At 40.1% G+C, this 21,215-nt stretch overlaps 1 protein-coding gene across 1 annotated transcript in view; it reads right to left on the bottom strand.

The window, feature by feature from the left end:
* The window catches only part of SPTLC2 (serine palmitoyltransferase long chain base subunit 2), a gene marked incomplete at both ends in the record, with an annotated part of 78,539 nt that overhangs the window by 30,412 nt on the left and 26,912 nt on the right, over positions 1–21,215 (bottom strand). The window contains 4 exons of the mRNA XM_081999897.1: positions 14,768–14,894; positions 16,750–16,969; positions 17,816–17,921; positions 20,510–20,603. Of these exons, the coding sequence (XP_081856023.1) occupies positions 14,768–14,894; positions 16,750–16,969; positions 17,816–17,921; positions 20,510–20,603 (547 nt within the window). The remainder of the gene's footprint in view (positions 1–14,767; positions 14,895–16,749; positions 16,970–17,815; positions 17,922–20,509; positions 20,604–21,215) is intronic.

Genomic DNA, 21,215 nt, shown 5'->3' with positions numbered 1-21,215 from the left:
TATCCCTCCAGAACAAAGAAATTAAGCTTGCATTGCCTGGGTACATGTATTGTCTAACTCCGCATATTAATTACTGGGAGGATTTGTGGGATTGGTATTAACACTACTTACACATTAGCTCACACAAATTGCGTATTATCACAAATGCACAGTCATGATAATAACATTCATAATCATTGCAAAGACAGCTGTACATATCTGGTTTGACAGCTATTCTTGTGCCTTGCTGAGAAGAAAGAGAAAAGAAATGTGTGCTTGTCAGACTATTCTTCTGAATTAGTTACGGTGTCTCTACCACGAAGAAGTCAAAAACATGAAAAAACTTTATACAGCTTCAATAAAACTTAGCCTGCCAAAATCATGGAATTTTAGAGAAAAGCAAGCATTTTAAAATTTCAATTTTCTTTTTATTACGATACCTTGGACACTGGCAGTTAAAAAGCACATCTTTGCTCTTAAAATCTCAAGAATAAGACAAAGCATCAGTGAAGAAGAGACAGACTGAAACAGACTCAAACCTTCGTACAACACAAATAGGTTGTCAGGCCTTTATGGCAGATTGAAGCCACAGAGGAGAAAAACATCAGGAACACATACAAACACCACATTTCTTTACAAGCTAAAGAATGTGCAAGCTTTGACAAAGCACATTATATAAAGGATGTTTATAATCTACTTCCATGGAGACAGTTCAGTAGCTTTACAACACAGCAACAAAGAGTGTGAACTATATTTTCCATCTGTTTTGTGCAGACTGTTTTTCTACAATGGAAGCCAGTATCAAAGCTAACTGTTCTTTAGGATTTTAAACAGCAACACAAGAGGGTAGAGGAATGCTCTTTGCCTTTGTAGTACAAGAGAAGATGATCAAGGATATGGCATCTTCATCCGTTTCAACCAGGAAGTGTTACCAATAACTTAGTAGTCACCTAGTTTCTGCTAGCATTGCTAACTGCCTTCACTAATTGTAAAATATCACACAGATATAAAATACCTCACAGAACCAGACAGATTATCACCTCCAGCTGAACATTGGCCATAAGAACAGCAAACTTCCACATTTTAAGACAGCTATAGCCAAAAAGGAAGGATATGGTCAGTATAAAACATGAATTCAGCTTTAGCTTAAGCATGAGAAGAACAAAAATGCTAGCATTGTAAGACCTCCTTCCACCTCCAAAGTTCATTTACAGTGGTAGCATAAAATCTTTTCTGAAGCTGTCCACCTCAAGAGAGATAAAACATCTATTGTACTGTTATATAGCATTAGCACAAATGCGGCCATGCTGCTGCTATTAGGCTGGAGTTTACCCCGCATTATATGGCATAGATGTTCTCTACATATATAGACCACTAAAAATAGCATAGTAAGTCACATTTCTTTTCCAGGAATACAAAAAAGCTGCAGTGCACACCAGCTTTTCCAAGAAAAAGCACAATGCTCAAGTTTAATATGTCTGATCTACACAGACAACACTTTAAAGACAAAGGCACTTGAAACACTCCACAAGACACTACTACTATAGAAAAACATGTACGGATTGTGCAGCCCTCACGACCACATGTTAGACTACCCTCCAATCTGAAGGGAAGTCATTGAACGTTTACAACCTGTATTAGGAAAAATCGTGCTATGAAAAAATCTTCCCAAAGTCCCCCATATGAGCCTTCAGACAACCCTTCAATCTCACTGAATACATCAAACCCAAAACTTAATGCAACCTTATGTACACCACCACATGGATCTAAGCCTATGCCTAAGCAGCAGTAGTTTCTCCCACCACTCCAATAAATGCCATTACAACAGAACCATCAAAACTCCTGGATCCTACACACATGCCTCCCAGAACACAGTGTAATTCCCAGAGTTTACCAGCTATCTACAGAGCTTCCATGAAGACACTGTAAAGCAAATCCTTCACTTCATGATGAATTGTCAAAATAATTCATCCTAAAGACAAGACAAACACTTGTAGGGGAATATTTTTTTTTATCTACATAGCACCTTCCAAAGGTTTCCCTTGGTAATAAAATTTCTAACTCTATATCGAAATCCATGGACTCAATCGAGATATTAGGGCACAATCTCTGCAATCAACAGGCTACAAGCTACCACCTTCTTCTTCCTGATGGAGAAAATCCTGTAACAAAAAAATGGCCATGTAGCCTTCTGCTACTCCAAACTGGGCTACCTTCTCTCAAAACATGGTAAAGGAAGCAGGTACAAGTATGTGGTATTATAAAAATAAAAAGGATTAAAATCCAATAAAAATGAGTGCATACAAAACAGGATACAGCAAAAGCTCAGGGTTAGGAAGGATGAAGAGTCTGACAGCCATACCTGTGTCACTAAATGCCACGTGTTAACAGATCAGCAGTAAAATAACCAGTTTCCAAGTTTGTTTGGTTTTTGTCTTATTGTTTTTTTTTAAACTGACAGCTGCAATTTTCACCTATATTTAAATGAATGTAATTTTCATACTAGATGCAGTACTTTGGAAAAAACCCACTGCTATGGTTTGAATTAAAAAAAAAAATCACTAAATGTTAACTCCAGATGTTCCAATAACCTCAAGACTGTGGAAATGAATACTACTTCAGTCCAAGTTTGCAAAGGTATGAAAAAGTAAAATTTTCCATAGGGAATGTATATACCTAAACATACAATAGTACCACTACAGGTGTATTATTTATCATCTTTAACTAGTTTTCCATGCCTGAATTAACTAACAACCAATGCTTAAGGATTATTTTTAATTACACTGAAGTATATTAATTGCAAAGGCATTCAAAATCAAATTCTAAACTTTAAAAATGCTAGTCTTCTTTTGCAGCTTGGTTTTTTGTTTGTGTGTTTCTGCCTGGGTTTTTTTTATGTGTGGGTTTCGGGTTCTTTAAAATTAAAAATTCAATTACCCACTGTAATAGTCTGAAATTTGTCTAAAAGTGCACTGGAGAATTCATATTTAAGCAGAAGTAAGACTGATTATGATTTGTAAGGTCTGCAGTTTCCTATGTATGTTGATTTACATATGAAAAAACATTTTTTTTTAATCTATGTATTTCTCTCCTCTAATCTCCTACCTCTCAGCAGCTGCTGATCTATCTGCTTCCCCTCTTAGACCCATTCCTCACAGTGCCTCTGTTGATGCTGGGACAGAAATCAGTTGTTGATCAACTTCTGACCTTTTCAAGATCTGTATGACAGAAACTGCAAATGCTGCTTCATCTGAAAGAGCTGGCCACCATTCACCACATTAACTTTGCTATTCCAGGCACACCTGTGTGAAGCTTCTAGAAGATAATTACTTTACACCAGGAAGGACTTACACAGGTAGATGGAGTGGCTCATCTATCCATCCATCCATCCAGTTACAAATTCAACACAAACCGTTCCTTTTACAAATCATTTCAGTACCTCCCATCTTTCAAACATACATTTTTCCTCTGTAAGCAGTATGACCACTGCTGATACTAGGGGCATCTTGAGTGGTTCTGTTGACCTAAGACTTTATCATACTTGAGAAAATGAAAAACCAAAAATGTTTTGATTTAAAACCCCCTCTTCATAACAATCCCATCTGTGGAAACATCTCCAGCTACACGTGCATCAGAGTGGAAATCTTTATAAATCAGAGAGGATCCAAGACATTTTTAGCTGTGCAAGAGCTACCTTTGACAACTCTAGGAAACACCTCACAAAACCAAACTCGGAAAAGAAGAACTAAACTCTGCTGTACCCAGAAAAAAAGCAAAGCAATTTGTCCCATCTTAAATCCTCAAATACAAGAATAGTCTTCAGGGATATACTTCTAGTGGAGTATAGTTTGTGCAGTTTTACAGAAAGGTTATTATTTATCAACAGTATTAACATTTGGTCTGTCAGTATATTTATCCTGCCATTAGGCACACCTCTTAGGAGCATGTGCTGCTATTTATAGACTGGAAAAGATATCCAAGTACTCAACTTTGGAGTAGTAATTCAGTAACTCTGATAACTGGTCTTTGAGATACTAGCTTTCCCTGTGGATCCCTCATTAGCTGGTCATAAAAATTTGATTTTTTTTTTTTTCACTGCATTGTTTTTCAAATTTCACATCAAACCACTATAGAAGCACAAGGTTATACAGCATCCACAGACCTTAATCTATTCCTCTGAAACTCAAAACCAGTTCAACCAAATAGAGGGATTTGTATGTCATGGAAATCACAGGCAATGAGGTAGCCATAAGAAGCAGTGCGGATTAACTGCAGATGACTAGCAACTACAGCTGCATCAGACACTGAAGTGCTGCTCAACTATAAAATCAGATGGGAAGTATATAAGTGCAAGAAACAGTAAAGTATATAAGTGCAAGAAACAGTATTCAGCAAAAGTCAGTTGATCGGTCACACTCCATGTCAACACCTTAAAAGTTTCTAATAGCATTGTTCTTGAAGCAGTTAGACTAATGCTCAAGTTCTAGCACAGCAAGGCTTGATATTCAGTAGAAGCGATACACCATCCATCTACAAAGTGTCCACCTTTGGTTAGAAATAGGCAGTAATCAGCTTAGCCTAAAAAGAGACAAGTAGAGCTAGGGCATCTATTCTCTTACCTGGATAGTGAGCAAGGCTGAGGTGTAGGATGTGTTTGACTATCCTACTCTTTGGCAAACTTCTTTGGGAGATGGCAGCCATAAACACTGGATTACCATCTTCTGGCCAAGCTGAGCAGAAATCAGCTCCATAAAGAAATGATGCCAGGAGCACTATGATACAGGCTCCACAAGCTTGAGGCTTGCCAATGTGACGCCCGTCTACAAGAAAGGCCGGAAGGAGGATCCTGGGAACTACAGGCCTGTCAGCCTGACCTCTGTTCCAGGGAAGATTATGGAGCGGTTGGTTTTGAGAGTGCTCACAGGGCATCTGCAGAACAGCCAAAGGATCAGGCCCAGCCAGCATGGGTTCATGAAAGGCAGGTCCTGCTTGACCAACCTGATCTCCTTCTATGACCAGGTGACCCGCCTAGTGGATGAGGGAAAGGCAGTGGACGTTGTCTACCTGGACTTTAGTAAAGCCTTTGACAGCGTCTCCCACAGCATTCTCCTGGAGAAACTGGCGGCTCGTGGCTTAGACGGGTTTACTCTTCGCTGGGTGAGGAACTGGCTGGATGGCCGAGCCCAGAGAGTTGTGGTGAATGGCGTTAAATCCGGCTGGCGGCCGGTCACGAGTGGTGTTCCCCAGGGCTCGGTTCTGGGACCAGTCTTGTTCAATATCTTTATAGATGATCTGGATGAGGGAATTGAGTGCTCCCTCAGTAAGTTTGCAGATGACACCAAGCTGAGTGGGAGTGTTGATCTGCTGGAGGGTAGGAGGGCTCTGCAGAGGGATCTGGACAGGCTGGATCGATGGGCAGAGGCCAACTGTATGAGGTTTAATAAGGCCAAGTACAGGGTCCTGCACTTTGGCCACAACAACCCCATGCAATGCTACAGGCTTGGGGAGGAGTGGCTGGAGAGCAGCCCGGCGGAAAGGGACCTGGGGGTGCTGGTTGACAGCCGGCTGAATATGAGCCGGCAGTGTGCCCAGGTGGCCAAGAAGGCCAACAGCGTCCTGGCCTGTATCAGGAATAGTGTGGCCAGCAGGAGTAGGGAAGTGATTGTGCCCCCGTACTCGGCACTGGTGAGGCCGCACCTTGAATACTGTGTTCAGTTTTGGGCCCCTCACTACAAGAAGGATGTTTTGGTGCTGGAGCGTGTCCAGAGAAGGGCAACGAAGCTGGTGAGGGGTCTGGAGCACATGTCTTATGAGGAGCGGCTGAGGGAACTGGGGTTGTTTAGTCTGGAGAAGAGGAGGCTGAGGGGAGACCTTATCGCTCTCTACAACTACCTGAAAGGGGGTTGTGGCGATGAGGGTGTTGGTCTCTTCTCCCAAGTAACTAGTGATAGGACGAGAGGAAATGGCCTCAAGTTGCGCCAGGGGAGGTTTAGATTGGATATTAGGAAAAATTTCTTCACTGAGAGGGTGGTCAGGCATTGGAACAGGCTGCCCAGGGAGGTGGTGGAGTCGCCATCCCTGGAAGTGTTCAAAAAACGTGTGGATGTGGCGCTTCAGGACATGGTTTAGGGGACATGGTGGTTCTGGATTAATGGTTGGACTTGATGATCTTAAAGGTCCTTTCCAACCTAGTGATTCTGTGATTCTGTGATTCTGTAATAATGACGTCCTACACAGAAGTAAGCTTTGACCAGTAACTGATACCATAAGGTACTATGAGAAGTATTTCATCCTTATGTTAGCACTTACTCTGAAAATCCAGAAAAAAACTGGCAGACAGACTACCTTCTACTAAAAATTTCGTGATAGGAGGACCCCTTAAGGGATACGGAGAGTGAACAGAATAGTGCTAAAAACCTACTTTTCCTCAGTGGTACTAAATGGGACCTCATGGAATGGAGCACAGTAGTTTCCAAAGATCTCTTTGTCTCTCGACATGACTTTGATATACCTCCCAATATTTGCTAGAGATTTCACCTACCTAACACAAGGAGCAATGGAAGAGACAGGATGCTGCAAGTATGTATATGCTTTTTACTAATGTGTCCTAAAATTAAAAATTTCCACTCTGAAGGAGTTGGTTTGGGTTTGTTTGCTTTTTTAAATAGAAAAATTTATAAAGTCACTGAGAAGGTAGTACCTTAATCTTTCACAGAATGCAGTCTTCATACATCTTTTTGTGAAGACCTTGATCCATTCTCATAAGAGGTCTTGTACAACATCTCAAGTTTCTCCTTTGACATCAAAGATGCTTATAGCTAAGAGGTTCATCTCATTATAAGATACACCCTGCGAATTTGCCACCATGGCAAACCTGCCCACATCTGCCTGTATATCTGCTGTAACAGCCATACTTGTCCTTCTCCACTGTGCGCTCAGATTTACCCTAAAACTGCAATAATTTCAACAGGAAGGGTGTTGAGCTTTCCCATGTTACTAAGTTGTATTTGGCAAGCAGCTCCTGGTAGCCTGCCACCTGGAACTGCAGCGAGGTAGAAGAGTAGGCTTCGTGCCTGAAAAGGCCCAAACCCTGGAGGCCTTGTCTCTGCTGCAACTTTTATAGACTTGTTTTTGCTGCACACCTCTATTTTCCAAGGATCCTGGAAAGATCAAAGCTGTGCATATAAAACCCACAATTGTCTCTACAATGCCAGGTCCTGAACAAAAAGTTACTTGTCAGGAATATAGCAATAACCCTAGAAAAGACAAGCTATTTTCAGTAAATTTTGGAGGTACTAAACAGTCTGCTTCCAGCTCTTGGTACAGACAGATATTCTGCAAGAGTATCACATCTGTATGCACAAAGTACTTCATTCTGGAGATGCTAGTTGTAGGGCAAATGAATTCTCCACTGTCCATTTGGGGCCTGAGTTTGGTGACACACTTACACAATAAAATAAGCTGACCAGTAGGAAAGCAAGCTTGAAAGTCTTAAGAAGCTTCAGAAGTATTTTCTTGGCTTGCCTTTTTTTTTTTTTTTTAAATCTCATTGTCCATAGACAAACCGTTAAGAAATCTTAGGAGCTGCTAGCCAACATGAACTTGAGAAGCATGCTCTGTAATACATCTTCCCCCACGCAGACAGCCTTGTAACCACAACTTTTCCACTACGCAACAATTAGGCAATAACATGAGCATTAACAGAAGCTTACCCATGGCAGCAAGAAGCTCTACAGGTTGATTTATCCCGTTCTTGACAAGCCACTTGGTCTTGAGCTAAACCCTGCTGTTGAAGCTAGACTGCAACAGAACCTGCACAATCTCATTTGAAATAGTCTAAAATCTCTCCACTGGCCATATGCTCTCAAAATACATTAACTGGCATGCAGTTTTCAAGCAGCTTCTTCCTTCAAAGATTAAATCTGTACTATCTAAGGAAGTTTATTAATTCTGGGACATTAGCAAACATCTGCACACTAGTAGGAATAAAGTACACATTGTAGATTGTCAAGATTGTCCATGTTTGGGAATTTGTGGTAGATCAATTGCATTGATGTGAAATAGCATAAGTTGACCTGGTGCCTATGACATTTTACATCAGAACCTGCTAAAGTAGGCAAGGACAGTAGTTCAACTGGTCTGTGAGTCCCATATAGCCTAATACACCTGCACACAGCCCTCAGAAAGGGCTTCAGTTACAGGCTGTTGCTTGTTTCCAAAGAAGCTAGAAACATTTACACTATATGCACTTCATAGAATGAAATTTTGCCATGTGTCTGTACACTGCAGACACTATTGTACTACTAGTATTAATTTTTCCATGTAGAAAACTGCTGCAGTTGCCAGGGCTGACGATAGGAAGTGATGCTTCTGTAGGCCATTCAGGTACTTTCAGAAAACCTCTGCTCTAGTAAATCATGTTCACACCAGGAACCATGAACTGGATTTCACACTAACCCAAAGACAGAGTGCACATCACCTCATTTGTGACTACTCCCGTTCAAATGCTTTACCTTAACATTCATACTGATGACTTACAAGCATTTTAGTCACGCTATTGCTAACACTATATGCTAGCAAGCTGCTACCCAGGATTTTCTCCTTTGGAGAAAGTGATGCTGAAGCTGCACACAAACATTCTGTAAAAATGTGGCACCTCGAGTGCTATTTTGAGAGTAAAAAGCAAGCCACAGGTTTTAAGCCAAAGGTAGTGTAAGAAATTAAGAAAAATGAAATTACTTCAAAGGCATACTTCCAGTTGCATTTCTGCTACGACAGATCAGTGTTTAGGCTATGAAGATATAGGATGACAGCTCACACCTGAACAGAAATAGCAAGAACCAGAATGTTATGAGAACAAAACAAGTGTACAGTTGTAAAGGTTTACAAGTTCTTGCACAAACACCACAATGTTGATTAAAGTCCAAAAGAAGAGGCACTGAAGAATTCTCACATTCCAACGCACAACACAAAGGGTACAGCTCTGCTAACGTCTGTAAGCACTCTTCAAAGCACCAAAGGCTGAAAGATTTCCCCTGCCCAGCCCAGGTTAAAGTAATTTTTCTGGAGGCTTGCCATGCTCCGTGGGAGGGAGGTAGGGGTGTAGCAACAAGCTGGATTTAAAAGATCCCCAGCTGGAAGCACAAATACAGAGTGTGATGTTTAAAACTGTTAGTCCCCTGGAGAGAAGCAGGAAACTCTCTTTATGACCCCCAGAGTATTTGTTTTTCCAACAGTTTCCCAGCTCAGCTTGAGATTCTAAAGGGCAGCAACAAAAAAAGTTTTCACTTTGCTCAAATTAGTTTTGACTGGTCCCCGGGTTCCCAAGGTGATAATTTAACACCTCATTAACAAGTGCATTATTGGAAGAAATTCAAATGAACCGATTTTAATGCTAATTGAATGTTTGCAACTTCATCCTGCACAAGGAGTATTTATTTCCCCTTTCAAGTACAACAGCAGCCACTGCTTCCATTTGTGGATCTACTGCTAACAATGGCAAGGTACAAACTCAATTTATAAATATACTGTAAGCTACTTAAAATTCAGTTCCAAGTGATGTAACATGGGCTATTCCTTCATTACTGCTTATACTTTATACTTGCATATACTTCTGGCTTGTCTTTGGAAAGAAAAAGGGAATTTTACAAAATGTCCAACTTTAAGAAACCTACTGATTGCACTGCTGAGGTCATATCTTCATTTGAGGGCCTGATTAACCACATGGAGGTTAAAATACTAATTGCAGTCTTTTCTCCTCTAGAATTTAAGCAGACCAAGCTTAGTTTTGTTTCCAGCATGCTTCTCCCTGTGCATATTAACAGTATAGCAACAGTCCTGTCTTCTCAACAGCTCAGGTTCAGTTCTCTGCCAACACAGCTGTACATTCTTATTCCCTTTGGCTATAATTGGTTTAACTACCATTTCTGATTTAACTCACTCAAGTTTGTTGCACACAGCAGCGGCAAGACTAGAATTTTTTTTTTTTTTAAGGTTTCTTCTGACTAGATGTAATCAACTACTAGCTCTTCACAACTAAGGTGCTCAGATGAAACAAATACCAAACAAACTATATGGAGCTAACTGACTAGCCTTCAAAGGTTAGTTACTCATTTCTAATAGTTTAGCAGCTGGGATGGCCTATGCAACTACCACCTCCATTGTTTGGCACAGAGTTAGGTAGAATAATAATCCTTTGTTTCTATACAGTGTCAAGACAATGTTCATTCAAAATTTAAGTGCCATCTTAGGTTAGGTCTATCCACAACTTATTCTATACACACTATGTATGGCGCTGTGATTGGGTGTGGGATATTTGCCTCCTGAAACTGAGATGGAAGGCAGTAAACTAGTTATAAACATCAATATGTATAATTACTATTACTGAGTTAAAGTCCTTGGAAGGAAGTAGTTCACCTCTTGTACAAGCCATTAACACTGCCAGCTTTAATTCAAGCTTAAAACACTCCTGGATCTAAGGCTCACCTTCAGTTTTTAATGCACAGGAGAGCAAACTAAGTTTCATCTCTGAAAGAGGTTAACCAGTTCTAGACTGGTTTCACCTTGCATGTTTTGATTTGCCCACACCTCAGTTGGGTTACTTTATGATTTTTCTTCCACTTGCCCCTAGTGATGTTATCAGGGCAACAAACAGGCTGGGTCCTGAACACCAAGAGTGCTAACAGAACTCCAGTTGCACAGATATATCACTAGCTCTTATGCAAATGGCAGAAAGGAGCTGACTGGATTCCCAGTCCACTATAGTGAGATTGTAATGGCAAAAAATCCAGCTTTCAACTCAAACCAAATCATTGATGCTGAAAAACTCACCGAGACAGGTTAAGTACTTAATATCATAAGGCTCAACAATGTCTTATTTACCAGGACAAGCACCAAGCTGCCTCATTTTTCCTACAGTCAATTTAAATAACCCAGACACCACATAACAGCAAGAATCAAGTGGCTCTACACTACAAGTTTCCAGAACTGCGTTCCAGGAATCAATTTGCCATCTTCATGTATACTATGACCCCAGAAAGTCTGCTTATTGTGTATTATTGTTTAAAAAAGCCCCTTTATCCACAAAACTATCTGAAGTTCATTCATCTTTGTGGCTGAACAGAGATAAAGAGCAGCATCCACTGAACTGCTCACAAGCATCTGCAACACTTGCTCATCAACGATTCCAACCATAGTGACTTTGAATTGGGAAAAAAGTTCCAAAAATTTGCATATGCAGAAGGAAGCCTTCTCCATCTCTCCTACTCACCTTGCTCAACTATATATCAAAGCCAAATGTGATGATATGTGAGATACCCATGTACATTGTCACTGGAGTTCTCTGAGGACATCTACGTGCTCAAGTTCACCACTTTTGAGAACAACTGTTCCTTTGAAGAAATTCTCAAAGTGATCACAAATCAAATGTTTTGTTTAAGACCACATGATGGTCTTCTAGCCAATTATATGCAAGACAAGTAATGCAAAATAAAATAGGACAGACATACAGCATTGAGCTAATAATGTAGAGGAGTTTCAGAAGCAGTACTGGAAGCATCACTACCAAGAACCCATAAACATGGCTCTGCCATCGCTTTGGTTGTTGAAGTGTTTTTTTTTGCTGTTGGGATGAAGGAGCAAGTAATATACTTGTATTCATATATAATTATATTCCCATAATTGTCTTCAGAGAGATGGAGACTTGCTAGTCACTTACATGCATAAACAGTACAGAGAATTAACAGATTAGTTTGAACAGAAGTCAAGACACAAGAAACTACTGTACTAATTCAGGCAGCACATTTGCATGCCATCCATCTTATGTTCTCCATAAGCAGCCATTCAGCTTTTCGTAGCATCTGTATTTTGTCTGTGCTGCCTCCTACTAATACCCTATTTAGTCATGAGCAGCTTGCTGGAAAGATCTGAAAGGAGATATTTACTTCTTTTAGTTATGTAAAGTTTTAGTAACTACAACACCTTATATTGTAAGTTTAGAGCCTCCAAGTGTTTCATTAGATTTAGAAATAACCTGAAGCACAAGAGGAGAGAATTAACTTATTCTTGCAAAACAATACACAAAAAACCACTTTCGTCCTCAAATACTAATTGCTTCCTACTACTTATTCCTCAGCTACAGACCATCTCAATCTGACATCACAATTTCCACAAAGGTTTGATGCCATGGAGGGCAGCAGCTTTTACAAATAGTGCGTGGTGAACAGAAGCAGGCAGGCAAAGAAGCCACAAAGGCTCTTTTCAAGAAAGCATTCTTGAAGCCATTAAATATTTAGCTGTGGCCCAAAAAAACAGGGTTGGGAGCCAGCCATCTACTGTTCTGATTCCATCTCCAACTCCTGTGCCCTTGTAAAACCATTCCCTAACTCAGTTTTCCTTCATTCATTAGTTCAGCTTGACTAGTTTAAAAGCAGTGAAATTTTTGTAATATACAGTTGATTCAGAGGTGCTTATGAGTGACACAGTTTAACACTATTTCTCCGCTTGTCTTCCACAGTTAACAACTCTTACCAGCACCACTCTACCCCGCATTTTTTCGTAGTCAAACCAACCGCAGGCAGTGGTCCTCCAGAGCCCCACCCTTAATTGCACAGAATCCAAACCAAAGCCCTTAAACAAGGAAAAAACTTTGTCATCCTATCACTAAGCAGCCACTCAATTCACCCAGTTGAACTTTTGCCAACTTCATCCACAGAAAATGCCTGCAAAGTAACAGTATCTCTAAAGCCTTAAGGCAATTAAAAAAATGCATCACTGGGAAACAGCACTGTGCAGAAAAACACTTTCATGCAGGGATCATCCTATGAGGTGCTTATCCTAGCTGAAGGCTGACTTAGATGCTTAGAAAGCCTGTAACACTTTCACAAGACCTGTAGCTGAGAAATCCTTGCCGAGTATGAGCGGACAGGACTTTGGCTATCCAGCTGTTATATCCAGCACTTCCGAAAAGCGCTACAGTTTGTATAGAAATCAGATGTACAGAGGCTTCTTTGAAATGATACAGCTTTCCAACACCAAAACTGCTTTTTTTCCCTCAATAGGAGTGGCTAGGAATTCTGGTACTCCTTAGCACCAAATTAGCAGAATGTAGCCTGACATGCATTTTAAGCAACACTACAACAAAAAACTTTTGAGTTTCTATTTTTGCCAAATTGGTTCCTGATCTCATTCACCTTTCAGCTCTGATGGATTTTGCTGCCATGACGGCAGGAGAACAGTCTGGAGTAGAAGTTGCTTCCATTCTCCTGGCTTGAACAAATACCATGCTGTAACCTCAGAAAGGGGCAAAAATGCCTTAGTTTGAATACTGCAAACAGAAATCGGTTACACATTCCTTGCTTCCCACTCATTAAGCAAAACAGATACTGGAAGAAACCCAACACAAGCAACGCCTGAGCAGACCACAGACTGTTGGCAACTCATCAGCTAGAAAGAGCTCAAACAGTCACTTTTAAGACAACAGCAAGACCCAGACCCTTTGCACAACTTTTCAAGTAGTTTGAATGGTTAATATCTATTCTCAAGAGCAGCACTGGGGACAACTCTTGGCTGGTACAGGTATCTCACATGGACCACTCGGAAGCACCCAATACTAGCACAGATACACGCTGCTACCTGGCTGTATCTGCCTCAGTGATGACTTGTCTATTGAGCTACGACCGACACCAATTGCTGGCACTTAACTCTGTTCTCAGATAATGTAAGCAAACCACATGGAACCTGTTACAACAGAAAAATTCTTAAGTAATTTCTCCAGCGAGTTTTTTCACTGCAGGAACTATCTGTTAGGTTAGTTGGTCAGATGACCCATGTTCAAAAGCAAACAGTTCTTCAGTATACACTACCACCTCGTGGCCAGATGCCTGAAACTCCCATAACTAAATATATTCTGCAGTTTGAATTCTAAAAGCCTCTGAACTGAACATCACTGACAGATCCTCAGCAAAATACACTGTCATCCTGTGTGAGCTCCTCACAACTTCTTAATTACTCGTGAAGAGAGAAAGCACCCTACATGCAAAGTGCAGTACCATTTCAGTTTCAAGGCAGCTTACACATCACAAGTGCAAACTACTTACTTCATGCTATAACTGAAGGAAGCTGCTACTTACTAGGCAAATGAGACATGAGAATTTGTGGTTTTGACTTTAAATGTCGAGACTAGTACAGATTTCCCCTTTCTTACTTTTATAATGAAAAAGGAAAACTAAGACAATAAAAACGAATATGCTGAATTACTTTTCCTGATGGATTAAGTCTACTGATCTTGAAAACCGCCTTTAGCTTCCCAAGTAAAAAGGGATTTCAGAAACATTCCCATGTTTACTTTAATTGAGGTGCAAACATCGAATTATACTAAAGATGAAAATCAAAGGCATTGCCCCTGCAGTAACTAGCACACAAGACTGTAAAAGATACACAGCGAAATATTCTGAAAGCAATCTAAAGAGTGAGGCAAACAACAAAGGACAGACAACGGGGAAGAGAAAGGAGGCTAGAAAAGCTAGACACATAACAAAAATCAATACAAGACAATACTGCGTCTTAGATAAGACTAAGATGACTTACCTCTAGCTGGAAATTCCTTATGCTGTTATTAGGCTGCTCTGCCAAGTAGGATAGTAAATTGGTTTATTACTCCAGAAATTCCAAGTCTACGTGTACCAACAGATAAAGATGAATGTGCCCACTGAATGAGTTATCTGTCAAAGTGATAAAGCAGCTCTGTTTGGCTTCCCCCTTCCACATGCTTACTGTTAGAAAGACTCACCAACAGTTGTACCATCTTCACCCATAATGCACTTCATGGAGGTGATGATTTGCTCCACAACAGGAGGTGACAGTGATGTTGCATACACAGCACTGTGAGAGTATGTCCTGAGATAATCAATCAGTTCCTAGCAAAACACAAGAGGCATCAGACATTGCCTTCCCAGCACTCAGAGAAACACTTCATTGTCATGTCTTAATCACACAATAAAATGGGCCACTACAAGAAACCTCTTTCAGAATGTCCTGGAAGAGAACAGGTATCTCAAGGACTGATTTTACGGTACAAGTAATAAACAGTTGAAAAGCAAACAGTGGGATCATAACAACCCATAATTATGTCATAGGGCAAGCAGGTGTGTTGATCAAAGACAAATGCCTACAACAGGCTTGTTTAGCTAACACCACCAGCATTGGATTGCAGCAAGGTGTTTGCATTACTCAAGCTGTGCACAGGCTGTGTTTCAAAAGGGTTTCACTGTTTATTCTGTGTTTCACTGTTTATTCTAACAGTGGGAGTATAAAACAAATGAAATAGCGGGGAGCAGGATTCATAGGTGCTTGTGTATCATGCTCAGTTTAATTGTTTCCCCACAAAACAGGGGAATAGGTCACAAAATATTTTCTCCCATTTATCAGCACAATAACTAGCAGGTGTAATTTAAGAGTGCCAGAACCTCAGCCTACCCCTCCTGCATTTCCCAGTCAAACACACCTGCTACATTTGTTAGAGGGCAAAAGCAGGTCATATAGGAACAGAGGACCAACACACCATAGATCTAGGCTGCTGCTTGTTAACGGTAACAAAACCACTCTAAAATAGCCAGACCACTCCAGCAAAATATTATAAAGACCAGTATGAACGCCAGGACAGATTGTGTCTTCTGCTACCATAAAACTAACCATGATGGCCCTGTAGATAGTACAAGCTGGGAACATATTCTAGAAATATGTGGAAGTGTTCAATTTTACGTTGCATCTGCCTGGAGTCACAGTTAAGTGAAAGGAAGTTGTAATGGGACTTTGAAATAAACTAGGTAAGAAGATTTAAGGCCTTTTACCTCTGAAGCAATCCCTCAAACAGTAGCCAAAAAAAAGTTGCAAAGGACTCTTAGCTGCTTCACCTTACGTCAAGGGAGTTAATCCCACTAGCTCACTACCTTTGGAAAAAGACTAATATGGTGCTTTCTTTTGGGGAAGATGTCAGAGTAATTTTAATCCAACTCTAGTAAACTCCTCAAGAGGAACATCTGCAAGTGCCATCTTCATTTGGATAGGCTGAAGTAGTTGTCACTATTAGTATCTAAAAAATTACTGTCCTGGTAGGAAAATGGTAGAATTTTACTCTCAAATAAAGCTTGGAAGCCTGATCTGTGAGATATATTTGAGAATATGAGAAAGGGGACACATGCAGTTATTTACACTATCCCTCTCAAAAGGAGAAGTTTGACAAGGGCAACACTTTCTAGCAGTACTTTCCAATAAAATAGAGTCAGCAGCCAAACAAACACACACCCCCACCAACACCCACCCAATCAAAAAACCCAAAAAACCCAAACAAAAAGGGAAGAAGTGTCTTTTTAGAAAGCAAACATATCAATTCTACCAGACTAACCTAAGAAGGGGATTTTCCTCCAAACAGGCTGAAAAGCTTCAGCTTTTGTAATTTTTCTTGCAAGTCTCATTAAAAGTAACAATAAGAAATCCCTGCCTTCCTGGCTCCTAGCAGTTCCCAAAAGGGCATTACACCAGTACTGTACATTCTGCAAACTGATATCATCGCTGACATGCGAGAACTATACAATTATGGGGTATTTTACTAGACTAGACTCTTCTGCGTTGCACACACTTTCACTATACTAGACAGTATGTAAGATTATGAAACAAATGGATAAAGCAGGCTACTTGAAATAGATCAACTTTGAAATGCTTAGTGAAGGACTCCACCACCAGCCTGAAACTGTTTCATTCCCAGCTTTTTACCTTCTTGCCCCCAATGTATCCTCCAGCAGCTCCAAAGCTTTTGGTGAATGTTCCCATCATAACATCCACATCTTCTGGACTGAGTCCAAAATACTCCACTACACCCCGGCCACTGGGACCCAGGGCACCTATACTATGAGCCTCATCAAGGTACAGATAGGATTTGTACTTCTTCTTAAGGGCAATCACTTCAGGCAAACGGACTATAGATCCCTCCATACTGTTGAGAAACAGAAATTCAGTGTAAGTTGATTTAATGGTTGGGGCCTCCTTATCGAGCCTAAAGTCACTAAGCTTTCTTTTCTTCACTCTTTCAGTAATTATGAACACATGGAATTTGCTAGACACATTGTGTTCTACAGAAAGATGAAAGGTAACTCCTCCTTGCACCTGGGGCCCAGAGCTCTACTTTCTACCCATTTAACATCTCTGGGATGCTGACATACAGACTAAATAGTAGCAGCAACAGTAAGTTAAGGCAAAGGAATATGTTCAGTGACAATTTTATAAATTAATTATCTCATTTTTACTTCCACCCTAATGTCAGTATTCTGATCTGACATCTACTTACCTGTTGTTTTTAAGTTTAAGAACTGACTAGGCTTTCATTAGTAGCACTCCAAAATGCTCCATTTTGTGCTGAAAGTCACCATGATTTAAATGCCTAACACAGCTAAGCTTACTACATGCTCCTACTCACTCTCAGCAAAAGCATTGAGTTTGCACAATTCCATTCACACTAGCATCATCTAGTGAGCACAGAAAGAATGGAATGGACAAGCAATTTAAGACCTCAGTTCTGAAGTAAATAATCAGTTTAGATTAACTAATTTCTACAATCTAATCAGGATGTGGGAAGCATTGTGATAACACCAGGTTCACCTACAGTACTAGCAACAGAAAGTCCAGGATGTGAGACATACATAGCTCAATTTAATTCGCCGATGAAATTAATGAAATAACTATGAAGTGATAATATCCATAGTTTGATTTGGCAAAGGAACCCAAATACTAAGCAGCTAGATCTCCTGTGGAGGGTCTTAGGAATATAAAGAATAGTTTGTACCTGTATATTCCTTCCACCAAGATAAGAATTTTTTTCCAGGGCCTCCGTGTACGAGGTTGCCCATGCACAATAGCATCTTTGAGCAGCTTCTCCAGGCTTTGCATATCTGCACCAGAAATTACTGTTAAATGGTACCAAAACAGCTACTAGCTTGAGCTTTGACATGACTAAAGACACCAATACTCCAGAAACGCAAAAATTGTTCCAATGTGGAGGACAGACCATACATAAGTCAATAAGCATGGGCTTCCTCTAGCTGAGGGCCCACAGATGAGATTAAAAGGAATGGGTCACTGTATGAACTCTGAGGAAGAATTCCATCACCTAAGCTAAAAGCACAAGCTAGAGCATTAGGCACAAACAGCAAACAAGGAAGGGGGAAAAAAAAATAAGAAAAGAAGAAGGTATCTCATTGTGAGGAAAAGAGAAAGCAATTTAGGTAGTAAGCATGTCCTTGTGGATAGAAATAACTCAAAAAAAGAACAAGCAAGTTAGCTCAAGTACAATCAACTAAAGATAGACCAAAGTGCAGGACAAGAAGGGGAGCAAGTGTACTTTGTTTAAAATTGAAGGGACTGGAGGCATGGAATAGGAAGATACTAAACCAAAAACAGAAAAGGAAGAAAAAAGAACCACCAGTGTACAAAAGAGGACAGTGCTCAGCATATCAGAAACTAGCCAAATGAAGCTGTTAGTAGTGATGTATTCTGAAACCTTACTAGCTTTGGCTGCCAACACTTGACATGATCCTAGGAGACCTGACTAATGGGAGCAAACAAATACACATGAAATCAGTCCTGAAAAAAAAAAACCTGAAGAAAGTAGTGGAGATGGGAGTAAGCAAACCATAACAGCTAAAGCGCTGAGCAAGAGACAGATATAAACACTAGGGCATGAAAAAGAGCACAACCAACCATGGAAAAGAAGGTTGGTAGACTAGGGCATTGCCTCAGCAAGAGAAGCTCCCGAACTAGACTAGAAATTATACAGCAAGATAGGTCAGTTAATAGACTGTTAAGAGACAGCTAATGTTCAGAAAAAGACAAAGATGAGTAAGTCAGCAGTGGCGTTCCTGCCTCCAACAAATCTCTCAAGGAAGAAAGGAGAAGTTTAGTGCAGTTAGGCAGAACAATGTAATACAAGCTTCTGCTCTGATCTCTCAAGAAAGAGGGAAAGACGGGGAACTAGGTCTGACCTTAATAAAAAGGACAAACTGCAGAATGATGTAGGAAAAAAATGAAAACATTGAACAAAAATTTTAAGGGGGAATTTTCACTTTTTCCCCATAATTTCTAAAAAGCAGAATATGAATGAAGCCATTAACATCTCAGGAAAATGAAGTTAACTAAGGCAGCATAGAGTATAACAAGAGTAGGACTGAGAACACATACATAACTATGAACTGAACATCATCCTGACAGCCCAAGATCATTGCTTGCATTTTGCCTTTCGATTCTAATCTGCCACTCCATTCTCTTTCACAGATTATCATCATCTATAAGGCTTCTAAAATATCCCACAATCTCACCATTGCTAGTTTGTCGCATCACACCAGAGCTTCTAAGTCCTTCTCCTCATACCCAGAACTATGTTTGTCACTAGTTTTCTCTGAAATTTTGGAACTGGATGCAATGTTCAGAAGTATGTCAATACAAATGCAGAAATTGAATGTAAAGCTTTTGTGATCTTGCCCAGCAATCAAGATTTATGAAGAATTAAAGGGAAAAAAAAAAACCTGAATGCTACAGTAAGCTCTACACTTTTGTAAAGAAAGTTATTAAAATGATAGAGAACAAGAAAGAGAGAACACAAAAGAAAGTGTAGGCACACCAGAGAATCCACTATCAAGCAGGACAAAGACAGGAAAATAAATGCAGCCACCCAAGATTTGCTGTCACCACCACACACTTCAAAGAGAGCAAGAGTATCATGATCTCAGAGATTGATACTATAAAGAGTATTAGGAGTGGCTGAAGATGAAGGTAGTAGCTTTACTAATCAAGGACAACCAGGTACCTCTTTCACTGAGAATAAGAGAAGGATTTTTAATCTGAAAATTCTTATTCTAAATACCTCCTCTGGAAGAAGCTGAAACTAGCAAAGTGAAAATTCGGAAACAAATACTTAAAGCAAGTAACTCAGTGAAATTAATCTATGCTTCACATCCCCAAAATTCCTTTTGTACTACATTGTACCAATGCATGGCTGTCTAGTTTAGCTAGAACATCTGCATTTGTAAGCTTTTGTTACTGTAGGATCATGTCAGCAACTGGTCCTAAAATTAAACTTTCTGATCCCCCAAACTGTAATCCAGACCACTTCAAGATCGCATTACTATGTGACACTGACTGTTAGAATAGTCTAACCATGCTGACCTATCCAAGTAACAAGAAGTCATGTTAAAACACTAGTGCCCCTATACTTGGCAAAGGGCAGCATGTTCCTCTTCATATGCAGAAGATGTAAGCTGGAACAGCTTCAGGATAAAAATGTTATAGGTTGAGACTGAACACAGAAAAAAAATAACCAATTCAGGATGATTAAATTCTCAGTAGCAGCAGTCTTCTGACCTTTCAGGTAACCAGCAATTGATCTCCTTGCATGAAATGGTATTTCCAACTATTAGAAGATAGAAAAGATTGCATCTGATCTATACCATCTGCAGAAAGTCAGAGTGCACCTTCTGATACTTACTGTTGTGCTTAAAGATTCGAATAGTTGCTCCTGACAGTCTTGCTCCGAGCACTAGTGATGCATGATTCAGTTCATCACTCAAAATCAGACAGCCCTGAATCAGAAGGGGAAAGAGGAAGATATTGAAAAGGTTATGTTTCACAGCTCAGCATATAACAACTTTCATCTCTGAACTGCTTAGAGGTCATTTAAACAAAAAAAAAAAAATTCCAACATAAATGCAGCTAGTCCAGGCAAGACTTGCTAAGAAACAATTTGCAGTCTTAGTGTGCACATAAAAATACACAACTGCTTTTAACTGAGAGAACCACTTAAATTTAACTTTTCCCAGAAGTCTGGCAGCTGAATCTGCCTGAATGTCTCATGTTTATGATTAGTACTCCTCCTCCTATTCAGTCAGGTAAAACAGAGAGCAGAGCAGCTTGCTGCAGTTCACTCAGCAAGTCTACAGTAGTGCTAGGAAACAGGCCACTGAAGTCCTAGATTAAAGACCTTATCAAAGTTGCCCTATTTCTTACATTAGTAGGTAACCACTGACTAAGCCCATGTGTGCTCAGTGGTACCAAAGGGACTAATTTTCTTTAATGAACAGAACTATTAAGTATTTTGTAGATAGAGGTAACATACAAAAGACAAGAAGTAGAAAACAAAACTGCAGAGTGAAATTGAGAAGTTTTCTGAAGCCACTGAACATTACATTGAATTT

This window comes from Phaethon aethereus (genome assembly GCF_964289735.1).
Source record: "Phaethon aethereus genome assembly, chromosome: 5".
NCBI lineage: Eukaryota > Metazoa > Chordata > Aves > Phaethontiformes > Phaethontidae > Phaethon > Phaethon aethereus.
This window is presented reverse-complemented; position numbering and strand designations above follow the sequence as displayed.